The 12,669-nt window shown below is 26.2% G+C and overlaps 2 protein-coding genes across 10 annotated transcripts; one reads left to right on the top strand and one right to left on the bottom strand.

The window, feature by feature from the left end:
* Positions 1 to 2,481: 2,481 nt before the first annotated feature.
* Positions 2,482 to 11,108, bottom strand: LOC118440793 (uncharacterized). Of its 8 annotated transcripts, none has more exons than XM_085657657.1 (12): positions 11,093 to 11,108; positions 10,155 to 10,816; positions 9,524 to 9,599; positions 9,343 to 9,450; positions 5,515 to 5,619; positions 4,963 to 5,245; positions 4,575 to 4,778; positions 4,138 to 4,446; positions 3,591 to 3,715; positions 3,400 to 3,517; positions 3,158 to 3,324; positions 2,485 to 2,972 (listed from the first exon to the last, which is right to left on the bottom strand). In XM_085657657.1, exons 7-12 carry the CDS (start codon positions 4,767 to 4,769, stop codon positions 2,747 to 2,749), a joined length of 1,140 nt encoding a protein of 379 aa, XP_085513783.1. In that variant the 5' UTR covers positions 4,770 to 4,778; positions 4,963 to 5,245; positions 5,515 to 5,619; positions 9,343 to 9,450; positions 9,524 to 9,599; positions 10,155 to 10,816; positions 11,093 to 11,108; the 3' UTR covers positions 2,485 to 2,746. The 8 variants fall into 8 exon arrangements, with proteins under 8 accessions (XP_085513785.1, XP_085513783.1, XP_085513784.1 ...); XM_085657658.1 differs by having other exon boundaries at positions 10,155 to 10,813; positions 11,093 to 11,107; XM_085657654.1 differs by lacking the exon at positions 11,093 to 11,108 and adding an exon at positions 10,900 to 11,070.
* LOC118440792 (lysosomal acid phosphatase) lies at positions 6,805 to 9,436 on the top strand. Of its 2 annotated transcripts, none has more exons than XM_035864337.2 (7): positions 6,805 to 6,966; positions 7,145 to 7,233; positions 7,806 to 7,904; positions 8,028 to 8,267; positions 8,352 to 8,537; positions 8,640 to 8,975; positions 9,060 to 9,436. In XM_035864337.2, exons 1-7 carry the CDS (start codon positions 6,909 to 6,911, stop codon positions 9,234 to 9,236), a joined length of 1,185 nt encoding a protein of 394 aa, XP_035720230.1. In that variant the 5' UTR covers positions 6,805 to 6,908; the 3' UTR covers positions 9,237 to 9,436. The 2 variants fall into 2 exon arrangements, with proteins under 2 accessions (XP_035720230.1, XP_035720231.1); XM_035864338.2 differs by lacking the exon at positions 6,805 to 6,966 and adding an exon at positions 7,030 to 7,081 and having other exon boundaries at positions 9,060 to 9,435.
* Positions 11,109 to 12,669: the final 1,561 nt, after the last annotated feature.

Genomic DNA, 12,669 nt, shown 5'->3' with positions numbered 1-12,669 from the left:
ATATAGATACTTAATTTTCGTAATTATCTTTTTCCTTTTATTTTTATTTATTTTTAATACTTCTAATATGAAATAAAAAGCATGCAAATAGAAAAAACAAATGCTCAAAAAAAAAAACAAATCCTGAACAGCTAAGCATTAAATATTTCGAATAAAAAGGTTTACTTCGTCTATTAATTATAAATAAAAAAAAAAAAAATACAAAAAAATAAACTAAACACAATAACATGCATCGTTCTAACAAATTTTTTTCTAATAAGAAAGAAGCCAGAATAAGAAAAAAATTAAACATTTAAATTAGAAACCAAGAAAATTAATAAATTAATTATATTTCTTTTCAACTCGATATTAAAATTGTTATTAAATAACTGATTCAATGATTCAATGATTCGTATTATATTAATACGAGTTCGTTCAAACGAATTCATTTTACGTAGAACTATTCTACGTAATAGTATAGACGTATACTAATTGAGAAACGAAATATAATTCGCATTAGTTTTGTAGAAATTAATGATCCATTTCGAATACGTTAATACAGACGTAATTTTTTTCAACAAAACATTCAAACGAGTTGTGTTTACGAACTTTCAAAGTGAAAGTGGTTTTCTTTTTTGAATGTTTCTAAGTTAATAATCTATTCGTACCAGGAACAAAATGCAACATTTTAATACAATCGCATGCAGCAAAGAGTATAATAAAGTTGATGAAAAAGGAGCAATTTACGTAAAAGGAATATGAATTCATAAGTATATTTACAGATCTATAAATGTACACTCATCGTCATTCAAAATTATATCTATACGCATACTTGATATCGTTCTTATGTTATCCAGAGAAAAATATAGAATATTACGTACTCTAAAGTCATATATAACATATGGCGTGATTATATTATACGATTTTAATGAAAGATAACTTTTTAATCTGATTTCTGGTTATCGTGTAGTAGCTTGATTTATTTAATGCATTTTCTCTTAATTAAAATCGTGCATTTTAAAGTTCGTAGAATATTAAAGTAGGATACATCGTAAGGACATCAAATGTTATATTTATTTATTAATCGTAATTCATAATAATACTAATAGTAATTATATAATATTACATCAGAGACATACAAAAAATATCTACACTGTTTGTTATATTTTCAAAGATATAGAAATTATTCAAGTTGTCTTTTTAAATGTTTCATATAATAGATCGTTTATTTAATCATGAATTGTATCGTAATAATATATCCTTCAATCTCAATACTTATTTTACTTTATCATGACAAAGTTTTCATTACAAATATTTAATAGGATCGCTAACATAAATGATAATATATATCTCTGCATTACCGACATTCCACAGGAGCCCCTTTTGACCCAGTATTTTGTAACGCTCCTGAATATTCGTAGTTTTACATTATATTCCTTATAAATTACGAAACTTTCGAAATGTTCTACTAGGTAGCGCTTCGATCATCGCAGATTTTGATCTATTTTATAATAATTTTTTACTAATTGTTATGATTAAGATACTGAAACTAATTATTTATATTAAAAATTTGATCAATTATATCAAATCTAAAACAAAATGTAAACTATTTTTATGACAGCATTTTATCAAATAAAATATTGATATACTGTAATTTTATTATATTCTTATTAAGTAAAGAAAATTCCTTTAAAATTGTAAAAATACATTGTCTTATAAAATATCAAGTATATAGTAAAAAATTTCTTCCATTTTTACATAAATGTCTATTACATTTTTATTTTCTAATATGATTCTGTTGTAAAATTTTATAGCATACAAACTAAGTTTGATTAAAGAATATTTATTTTGATGATGTATTATATGATTCTCTAAAATCTTTAAAAAAAAATCTTACATAGCTTGTACATTCTTATAATTTTTTAATAATAAATATGCCATAATTATGTTTGCATTATTAATTTTAAATAAATATTGCATATTACTAACTTAATATTTTCTTTATGTATAGCTTTACAACAATAAAATAAATTTCATTGATTTTAATAAGTCTGCTTACATATGTAATATTAAAAGTCAAGACCATAATGGTATCCATCGTGTCTAAGCTTTACTGTAACAATTAAATGTATTTTTACAAATATATTATATTTTAATCAGAGAGATTTATATAAAATTTATCTAAGAGAATTTGCAAATTGATGCATTACTATTAAATATTATTGATAAAGAGAATAAAAGTTTATAAAATAAATTGCATAGTAAAATAATCTATAAGTATCATATAGTATAATTATCATTACTGTAATTAATAAAATTGTACTTTTTATAAATTACAAAACAAGATACAATACATAATCTTTTATATATTTATTAATAAGTGCAAAAAATAATAGTAAAGAACATACTTGAATTATACTAATGTTATTGTTTTTAACAATAAAGCAATTAAATTAAATTCCTAAACATGTTGGAAATGCAATTCTATTAAATGTCAAGTAAAAAAAAAAAATGTTTACTGCAATAATATGCAATCTTCATGTTCCAACTTTTTTATATTATAATTATAATTATATACGCAAATATACATCCATATGTTCCTTAACATATGTACGTAATTTCGGTATATATTACTACTTTTTTATTATAAAAATTCCTTTAATGTTATTTATCGACCAGCTTTTTAAGCGATAAATATATTTAATTATTGACTATACTACATTCATAATTAATAAGTATAATCTCATCGAATAAATAGTCAAACTTCTCAATAGACTTTTAATTGGTCATTATCGTCAAATCCAGCACTGTGACCTGCATTGCGTACAATAAAACTTGTTCCATCGTAATGCATGCGCCGTTCTCCTCGGCGTACAAATAAATGAGATGTTTGACCCAATGAGGCTGTGCAATGTAGAAACGGAGTTGTTAGGGATGCAGTTCCATTGCTAGGTGATGTTCGTAACTGATATTTGTTGCTATTACGTCCAATTCTGTTAAAAATGATAAGGAATTTATTGCAATTAATTATATTTTCATATGACTCTTTAATAGATTTATACACTTATCAATAAATAATTAACACTATTTTATGATAAAAAAAAAAAAATATATATATATATATATATGTATATAACTAAAACAGGAGACAGAAGAAAATATGTAAATAGAAACACACCTGACAAGTCCATCTGGAGTCTGAGAAATTCTAACATTATTGATGATCCAATTTTCAACACCTTCATCTGTAATCCAATATTGCGAAGCTCCGAGAACTGTAGTCGCTTCTTGTAAGCACGTCGATCCATGTCGCGAGCCGGAATAAAAAACACTTAAAGAAATGTCCTAAAATAGTATAAAAATAAACGACTAATATAATTAAGATCATTAGATTTGCAAGATCGTTAATCTATTATATACTTGACTCATATCCAAAAACGAATCAGTAGTCGTTCTTGTTCCCGCTGTATCCACTAAATATACAAGAGCACATTGTTCACATGTAAAACTAACACCCTTGTACCACATCTTTGCATATCTATCAGAACCAGTAAAAATTATAATTGATTATAATGTCCATCTTTTTCTATAATCTTTCAGAGATAACTAACTTATTATTGCCGTGTGTATCGTGAGCTAGAATTTCAACGCGCGATCCATATTGATATATTCTTCCATTCGGATGTAGTAATGCAGAGGCTGTTCCAGAACAACTTAACGAAAGCACGATATTATTCTGCACTGACGAAAGATTTAACAGATATATGTAACAATGGTGTCAATATTCTTTTCTTTAATACATTACGGTCCAGGCTGTTTGCGCGAAAAAACTTTTACGCGTAGTCTGTAATGTAGCCTGTGTGTAAAATATAATGTCTGTATTTTCCTTTATAACACACACATTATATATACATATATATATTGTATGTGTATGTATATTGTAACACATATTTATAGGTCAATGGCATTTAATGCACAATGTGTAAAATCCTATTTATATGTCTCCGGTATTTTACGAGCAAAAACATATTTTTATGTCTCCGAACGATAATGTGTTAATATAATCATCAGTAAAATTTATAAGGGATCATTATAAAGTGAGAACTGTTGTTCATCGATATCACCGAAGCGAATATTTGTACAAAATGATAAGCGCACCTTAAAATTGATCACTCTCACAGCACGATCAACCGTCATATCAACTCGAATCCTATTGCGGAGTCTCAAGGAGATGGTACCGTGTGGTGTTGTAATGGCACCTCCGGAACCCGCATCTGTTTCATGTTCTCTCCAATTTTCCGTATAAACACAGGGCTCCTCATTCGCGTAATAAGGAGCAGCGATTGTTTTAAGATTTCTTGGCTGTCTCCAAATTGCCGGCGAACTCGAATAAGTAGTTGTACCCGTCATACCAGTCCATTGATCCGCTGGTGGTGTTTCAAAATACTTGGAAAATTCACTGTATCGCTGAAAGTTCGTTCTCGGACGATTACGAAAGAGGTAACACGAGAATGTGGCTACCAATAGACAGTAGAGAAGTCAAAAAAAAACAGAGAAAAAAGAGAAGTGAAACTTACAGATATAAATATACATACTTGAAAGTTAGTGTCCTCGGTTTGAGCGTGATAACTGTGAGTCGTATAAAGTGATCGTGGTCGCATTGGCGTTGTTGGGACACTTTGAGTTTGAATCGTAGTCATGGAACATGCTGGTAATATAGCCGACTGTGGACCCCCTGGCGCGATACGCTTTTGCATATCCTTGCGGAATTCTCCACAAGGATTTGTCATGATCCTCCCCTATGATATATATGTATATAATTAACATAGAAAAATTATTAGTATTATTATTATATCGTCATATTTTGGGGCATTGTTGAAAAATATAAAAAAAAAAAAATTCTTTTCTATCAAAACCTAATGGATACTTAAATTATGTGGAAACTGTGTTTATGTGTATATAAAAAATAAATTTTAGATAAACCTTGGAATCACTAGTCACGCTTTTCGCTTTTTTGCGACGAGCATTTCGGTGTTTGGGCACCACCGTTTGGCTACCTTCGTTTATGTGATCCACGGCTGGTGATTTTTATCCTTGACTCTAAACTTTATATTTTCTCTTTGAACGACCTTCGACGTTGTCTTCTTTCTCTTTATCTAAGTATGTATATGTTATATTTACGAGAAACCTCAACCAAAAACTATCATATGCTGCTCTGGTACTTTCTTCGTTTCTCCTTTTTTCTTTATACGATTGTCTTGTGATTCTAGAAAAAGGACGCGAGTCAAGCAAAGAGAAATCGAGACTGATAGATAATAATCTAAAAGGAGATCATTCTAAAAAACGATATTCCGCTAACTATCTTTATGATAGAAAACAAATGAAAAATTTGATTGTTCGTTGCCCTTGACGATCGTAAGAAGTTAGATTACGCGATTTATACATTTATATATTATATATGTATATATATGTATATATATATCTGTATAATATGCACATAATCTCGGAAATAAATCGGTCAGAGACGTGACTTACTTCGCCTTCTTCCAAGTGTCGCATTATTCGTATTAAACGCTCGTTATTATAGTTGGCTTGTTACATCGTCATCACGCTGTAATGTTAGTATCTACCAGTCTCAATCTATGGCAATTTGTCCAATGACATTTGATAGAATAATGATATAAACAAAATTAAGATAGGGCATTTGGTACAATCGTATATATATATACACACCCACACACACACACATATATCTGTGTGTAGGTATATATCAAAAAATTTCTTCGTAAAAGAAAGACATCTTTATGAGTTCTGAGATAATTACAAAGACGATAAAACTAATAAAAATTTTTCGACATTAATTCAAAATATTGACGTATTAATAATTAGTTCAATAATTAGTTTCATAATAATTAATTTCTTAAACTCTTTTAATGATCCAATCTTTAATGATCCAATTTTTAATCTAATTTAATCTACGTTAAAACGTTCATCGTTTAATATATCTAAAGTAATATTGTATTATATAAAGTATATAAGTAATATAAACTATATAATGTAATATTGTATTTATCAATATTTATATTGAACATATAATTATCTGTATTTAAATTATACTTAAATAAATAATATCAACAAACGTTCGTTTAGAACACACACAGTAATATTCTATTATTAAAGTAGGATTACAATATTATGATTCGTTCAAATTTTTTAATCGATAATGTTATCTCAATGTGAAATCATGAATTTCATCTTGTATGAATACTACGAATACGACAAAGAGAATGATTGTTTACCTTGAACTTGAAGATCATAAAAATTAGTTTATTCTTTCTTTGTTCAATGTTTAAAACGTAATTTATACTGCAATAATGATATTATCACTAATCAAATATCATTAATTATATCTATATATCATACACATAATATACTTTATTTGATGTAATTGTATGATGATCGTAACTAATATTGATCGTATTTTTTTTTATTCATTGTATATATAAAACAAAAAATAAATATAAAATAATACGTTCACATGTAGTAATCTAATAATAAAAGATTATATTATATATCTAAGTATATAGCACGTATGTGCAACACTTCGATATCTATTTTATTATTAACAATTTATAATATATATATATATATATATATATATATATATTTACACAGCACACATATATATATATATATCTCAATATATAGTAATTTACATTATGTTCATCATTCTCAATCCTATTACAAAACTTTCCTTATGTGTAGTCATTTCTTGTGTATGGTGGGGATGCGCGATTTATCTACTCGCGCTTGTTTAAAAGCTTCAATTGGCGCGCATACAGCACGCGTAACTCCAAAGTTTATATTTTACGTACTCGTTAAGCAAAAGTCTGTTTATAAAACAATTAATTTCTTTTCATTTTATTAAAATGAATTCTTTATTATTTTTCACTTTTTTAATTATTTTAAAATTAAATTTAACTTTAGGTAACTTCATTTCACATATCATTATTTTTTTGTATCCTATTATTCATAGAGTTGACGAGTATTATGGACTGTTAGTTGCATCATCATGCTAAAGCCATTTTTGAAATTATAAAATGTATATATTAATTTTCTTATGACTTCATCATATCTTTACGAAATAATACTACTTATATTTCAGAATCTCCTGTTTCAAGTGACGATGTTAAAGAAAACGAAGCGTCACATAATTACAAAATTAACGAAGATACTTTGCGTCTTGTTATAGCGGTAAGTTTCACATGATAATATTATGCTTAAAAGATTAAGAAATTAGAGATACGAAAAACATGTGCTCAATTTAACTCTTTACTTATCGTTATTGCAATAATTAAGTGATATGCATAAATTAATTTGTTAAAAATATGTGTGTATGTGTTATACATATATATATATATATATATATATATATATTTTTTTTTTTTTTTTTTTTAATAGAAAATATATATACATATACATATTTGCAATAAATAAAAAAATATATGTATACATTTCCTTTATAGTTATTTAAAAATTTTGTATATCTTTTTTTTTTCTTTTTCTTTACATCAGTTTCATTCGCATGATTTCATATACACTATATAATCTTTATCCATTTATCATCAATGATAAGAATCGGCAATAAGGTAGAATGTCGTGTTCCACGATGAGTACATGTGGCCTCGTTTACGTAAGAGACGTAATTAAATTGATTTATCATTATTGATAAGGAAAAAAAAGGCCATTTATATACTATTACGGACAAAAAAAATTAAGCATATATGAATATTGTATTAACGTACTATTGTTTTTCTAAATTTTAGATTATGCGTCATGGAGAACGTGCTCCCCAAGATACTTATCCAAATGATCCTTATGTTAAGGATACCATGAAACCATATGGTTGGGGCCAATTAACAAATGTAAAAATACTTTTTTTTCTTTTATTTTTTTTTATTTTTTTTTTTATTAATATTACGCTTCTTTTTTTTATTAGAATTTTGTAACGTATAAATATTACGTCCCTTATATTTTTACGAATCTAGGTAGGTCGAGTTAATCAATATAATCAAGGAATTTTTTTAAGACAACGTTATAATGAATTTTTGGGTCAGACTTATAGTCCTGATATATTTTATTTGCAATGTACCTCTGTCGATCGTACTAAAATGTCAGCTATGTTAGAAGCAGCTGGCCTATGGAAACCGACTAAAGAGCAATCTTTCAAAGCTGATTTTCCTTGGCAACCTGTTACATTATTTTATCAAAGACGCTCAGAAGATACTGTAAGATAATTTTGTTTCTAATATATATAAATATATACTAATAAATTTTTATTGATTCTTCTATATAATCTTACGAATTATTAGCTTATGTTAATATGGGATACGTGCCCTAAATATGCTCAAGCGCGTAATACTATATTACAATTACCAGAAGTTCAAAATGTGCAGAATGAAAATAAACAACTTTATGAAGAATTAACAAATTTAACTGGCATGACTATTGAATCTCCTGAGGATGTTAGTTCATTGTACAGCACATTAAAAGCAGAGGTACGTGAGGAAAAATATTATAAATTATAAATGTGTTATTTTACCTCGTTTAACGTTAAGTACTGACACTATTAATAATAAGATAAAAATATTTACTTTTAGGAAACAATGAAATTGACTTTACCTGACTGGACTAAGAAATATTACCCTGATAAATTAATACCCTTAACATTGTATGATCTTAAACTTAACACATATAATGATATGCTTAAGCGGCTTAAAGGCGGCCCATTGCTTAAAAAGATCGTTTATGATATGATAGCCAAAAAAAAAGGAACTTTACATCCTGAAACAAGAAAAATGTTTATGTACGTAGGGCATGATAGTACTGTGGTAACTTTGCTTGATGTATTACATATTTGGAATGATCAAATGCCAGAATATAATATTATGACTCTGATAGAGCTTCATGAAGATGCCTATGGTTGGAATGTTCAGGTAATTATTCCACTTGTAAAGAGAGATATCATTATTTCTGTTAATACAATTATATATATATATATATATATTTTTCCATAAAAGGTATTTTTAAGAAATACAACTACCCATGAACCATACCCAATGACTATACCTGGATGTGCCACGATTTGTCCAATAGATAAATTTATAAAAATCTTGGAACCAATGATCCCTAATAATTGGAAGGATGAATGTAAAATTGAAGGAGAATATATTTTACCACCGGCACCGGTACCATAATTATAAAAGATTATATATAGAAATTATATATAGAAATGAATTTATCTCTAATAATTTTTAAGCAGAAAAATTTAGTATTATTTATAAATATAAAAATATTTTATACCTTAACTCGACAATGCATTATTTATCGTTAATATACAGGCTGTGATTATAAATGGATTAAATTTGATAAACTCTTTTAGAATCTTACTGACTTAACTTAATAAGTTATCTAGAACATATTATAAAGAAAAAATGACTTTTATAATTATTCCTAATAAACATATTTTAAGTATTATACATACCTCATTAACTGTATATTATCTCATTTTAATGATACTTTAATGTTTTCATTATCCAGTTTGTAATCTTTATTTTCATCTGAAATAATTAAATACATGTATTTCTTGTCTCTTTTTGTGTATACTATAAGAAGCAATATCTAACCATATCTCATTTATAAAAATATAAATGTATATATATTTAGAGAGGATTATAATTTAAATATAATTTTGGCACGAACATGGTATGTATGTATGTATATATATATATATGTATATATATTTTGGCACCAGCATGGTATATATGCATATATAAATATATATATATATATATATATATATATATATATATATATATATATATACATATCATGCTGATGCCAAAATTATATTTAAATATAGGAGGAATACATCTTCTCTTTTTATTATGTTATAATTCTCTCTAAATATATGCTGATCTCTTTAAATTATTTCCAATAAGAGTTCTTTTTTTAGCCTTATTCCTTAAAAGTTAAAATATTATAATTATATATAATTAGTATAATTTTCAAAGCTATAAAGTATTTAAATTAAAATGTAAACTTATTTTTAATTATTTTTAATTATTAAAACTTATTTTTAACTTATACTTATTTTTAATTATTAAAATACTTACTTTTCTTGTTTTTCTTCAATTTCTTCATATCTTTTTTCTAACAGTTCTCCATAAGACTTACTTTTATCTTATTTCTAAATTTTTAAATCACTAATTGCAAGATTATCTTATCCAAAAAATTATATATATTGGCTTTCTTCATATATATCGTTGTAATCAACTGATAAGGCCTCTTATATAATTCAGTCGAATACAAATTTCCCATTGCTCAATATTCTAACACGATGTCTCATCTTGATAAAATCAAAATGGCATTTCTTAAGAGCTTCCACTTCTTCTTCTTTATCTTTATCTTTTATTTTACTTATTTTTAATTATTAAAATATTTTTCTTGTTTTTTCTCAGTTTCTCCATATCTTTTTTCTAATAGTTCTCCATAAGACTTATTTTTATCTTATTTTTAAATTTTTATATCACTAACTACAGGATTATCTTATCCAAAAAATTATATATACTGTCTTTCTTCATATATATCGTTGTAATCAACTGATACAGCCTTTTATATAATTCAGTCAAATACAAATTTCCTGTTACTCAATCTTTTAACACGATCTCTCATTTTTAATTAAATTAAAATAGCATTTCTTAAGAGCTTCCACTTTTTCTCTTTATCTTTATCTTTTATTTCTTTTTCACATGAACTTTGATCATTTCTGCATCTGCTTCATAATACATACAAATTTTAACTCTATATGTAGATTAAAATCTAACAAATATAATATATATCAAATACATTCTAACTTACTGTTTATTATCATCTTCAATTAGACAATTAGAGTGAAACAAAAACGAAGGTAACATAATGATTTTTAATCAAGTATATTTAAATTGGAATAATGAACGAATAACTTTATTAATATTACATGAAGATGTGGGACGGAATATTACAAGCAATAAACTATAATTATAAAAAATATAAATGGATAACTTAACCTTACTTTTAATGTCATTAAAAGTCATGCGCCCTATGAAACGATGCATAAAGAGTGTTATACTGTGTTCCTGAAATAAGACACTATCTATCAGCGCCAGAGAGTGGATACGTTCAATTTGTGAAACAAAATGCGTCTTAACGTTATGTAAATTCATTAAGACTAGATGATAAAAAAAGAAAAGAAAAAAAAGAAAGAAAAAAAAATAAAGAATATCGATTAATCATAAGTCTTGATATTTTAAAGACGGAAAAATATTGAAAGAATCATATAAATAAATAAAAATATACGTGCATGATATTTCAATAAAGAACTATATAAAATGCGATCTTTTCGAATTGTCCAAGAACTTTTGAGAAAAAATGTTATGCAAGATTAATATATCGACAAAATCTTAATAAATTATTATATAATTTATGAAAATGATTAGATGATGAATTATCTAAATGTCGATTTGTAATTCATCTCGTATGCGATTGATCCATAAAATGAAAGCGAAATAAAGAAATATCTTTTATTTCTATAAATTTAATTTGTAATTCATCTCGAACAGGATGAACGTTATATTCTCGGTGCAATAGATGCACTGAAAATGATGAATAGACATCCGATGCAAAATTATCTGAAAGCAGCTAAGAGCACTATTGAATGAGGCATACAAACCTGAGGATTCCATAGATTTCGTTCCTCGTCTTATCAATCCCATTATTCTTGTTTCTCTCTTTCCCTTTCCTTCCCTCTTATTATTGTTCGGTAGATTCAATAAATAACTGACCTCTTTTGCCATTACTCTTTGTCCTATTCCCTTTCTAATATCATCTATTTTGCCGATACAAAAACATATATTTCAATAACCAGTTACATATCCTTGTGCCGTATGACAACTAATTACAGGACAACGATTTCGAGATTTTTTTTTTTTATGAGCCCTGATAATTCTATATAAATACATTTCTACATCTATAAAGAATGTTTTGTTCTTTCAAAAAGAGAAAAAAAAAACCTTTTTATAAAACATGATTAAAGATCTCTTTGATCAGTTTTTTTTTTTTTTTTTAAATAAATTGATCGCCAATATATTAAAATGTTGATTAATAGTCGAATTGAATGTTTGTATGTACTATAATCTCTGTATAAATACGATTCAAACTACAGCTTTACATCGTAAACACAGACGTACTCTCGATTGTGTCTGTCCTGATACAGAGTGGTACTACTTGCTGGTTTGGCCTATCAGCCAACCATTAGTCAATACTCGATACACGCTTTTAATCATTACTAACTCCATTGTTATAGTTATAACGATTATCCGGTATAAAATTTACGATCTTCTGTCATCGATAATATCGTTTATTATTCGATTATATCTAATAATTATTCTCTTTTGAAAAAATAGATATCTAATTTGCATAATTACATTTTCTTTTATTTTCCTTTATTTTTCAATATTTCCACATTGTTGAAATAAAAATTAGTTAATGAAAAATCTCGACAGTTTAAATCGAATATTAAAGTTAGCGAATAGAGAATTGAAAGATGATTGATATGATTTATTAATTATAGTTTTGAAATAAAAGAAGAAT

Source organism: Vespa mandarinia, chromosome 6 (genome assembly GCF_050613455.1).
Source record: "Vespa mandarinia isolate Hongniang chromosome 6, ASM5061345v1, whole genome shotgun sequence".
Lineage (NCBI taxonomy): Eukaryota > Metazoa > Arthropoda > Insecta > Hymenoptera > Vespidae > Vespa > Vespa mandarinia.
This window is presented reverse-complemented; position numbering and strand designations above follow the sequence as displayed.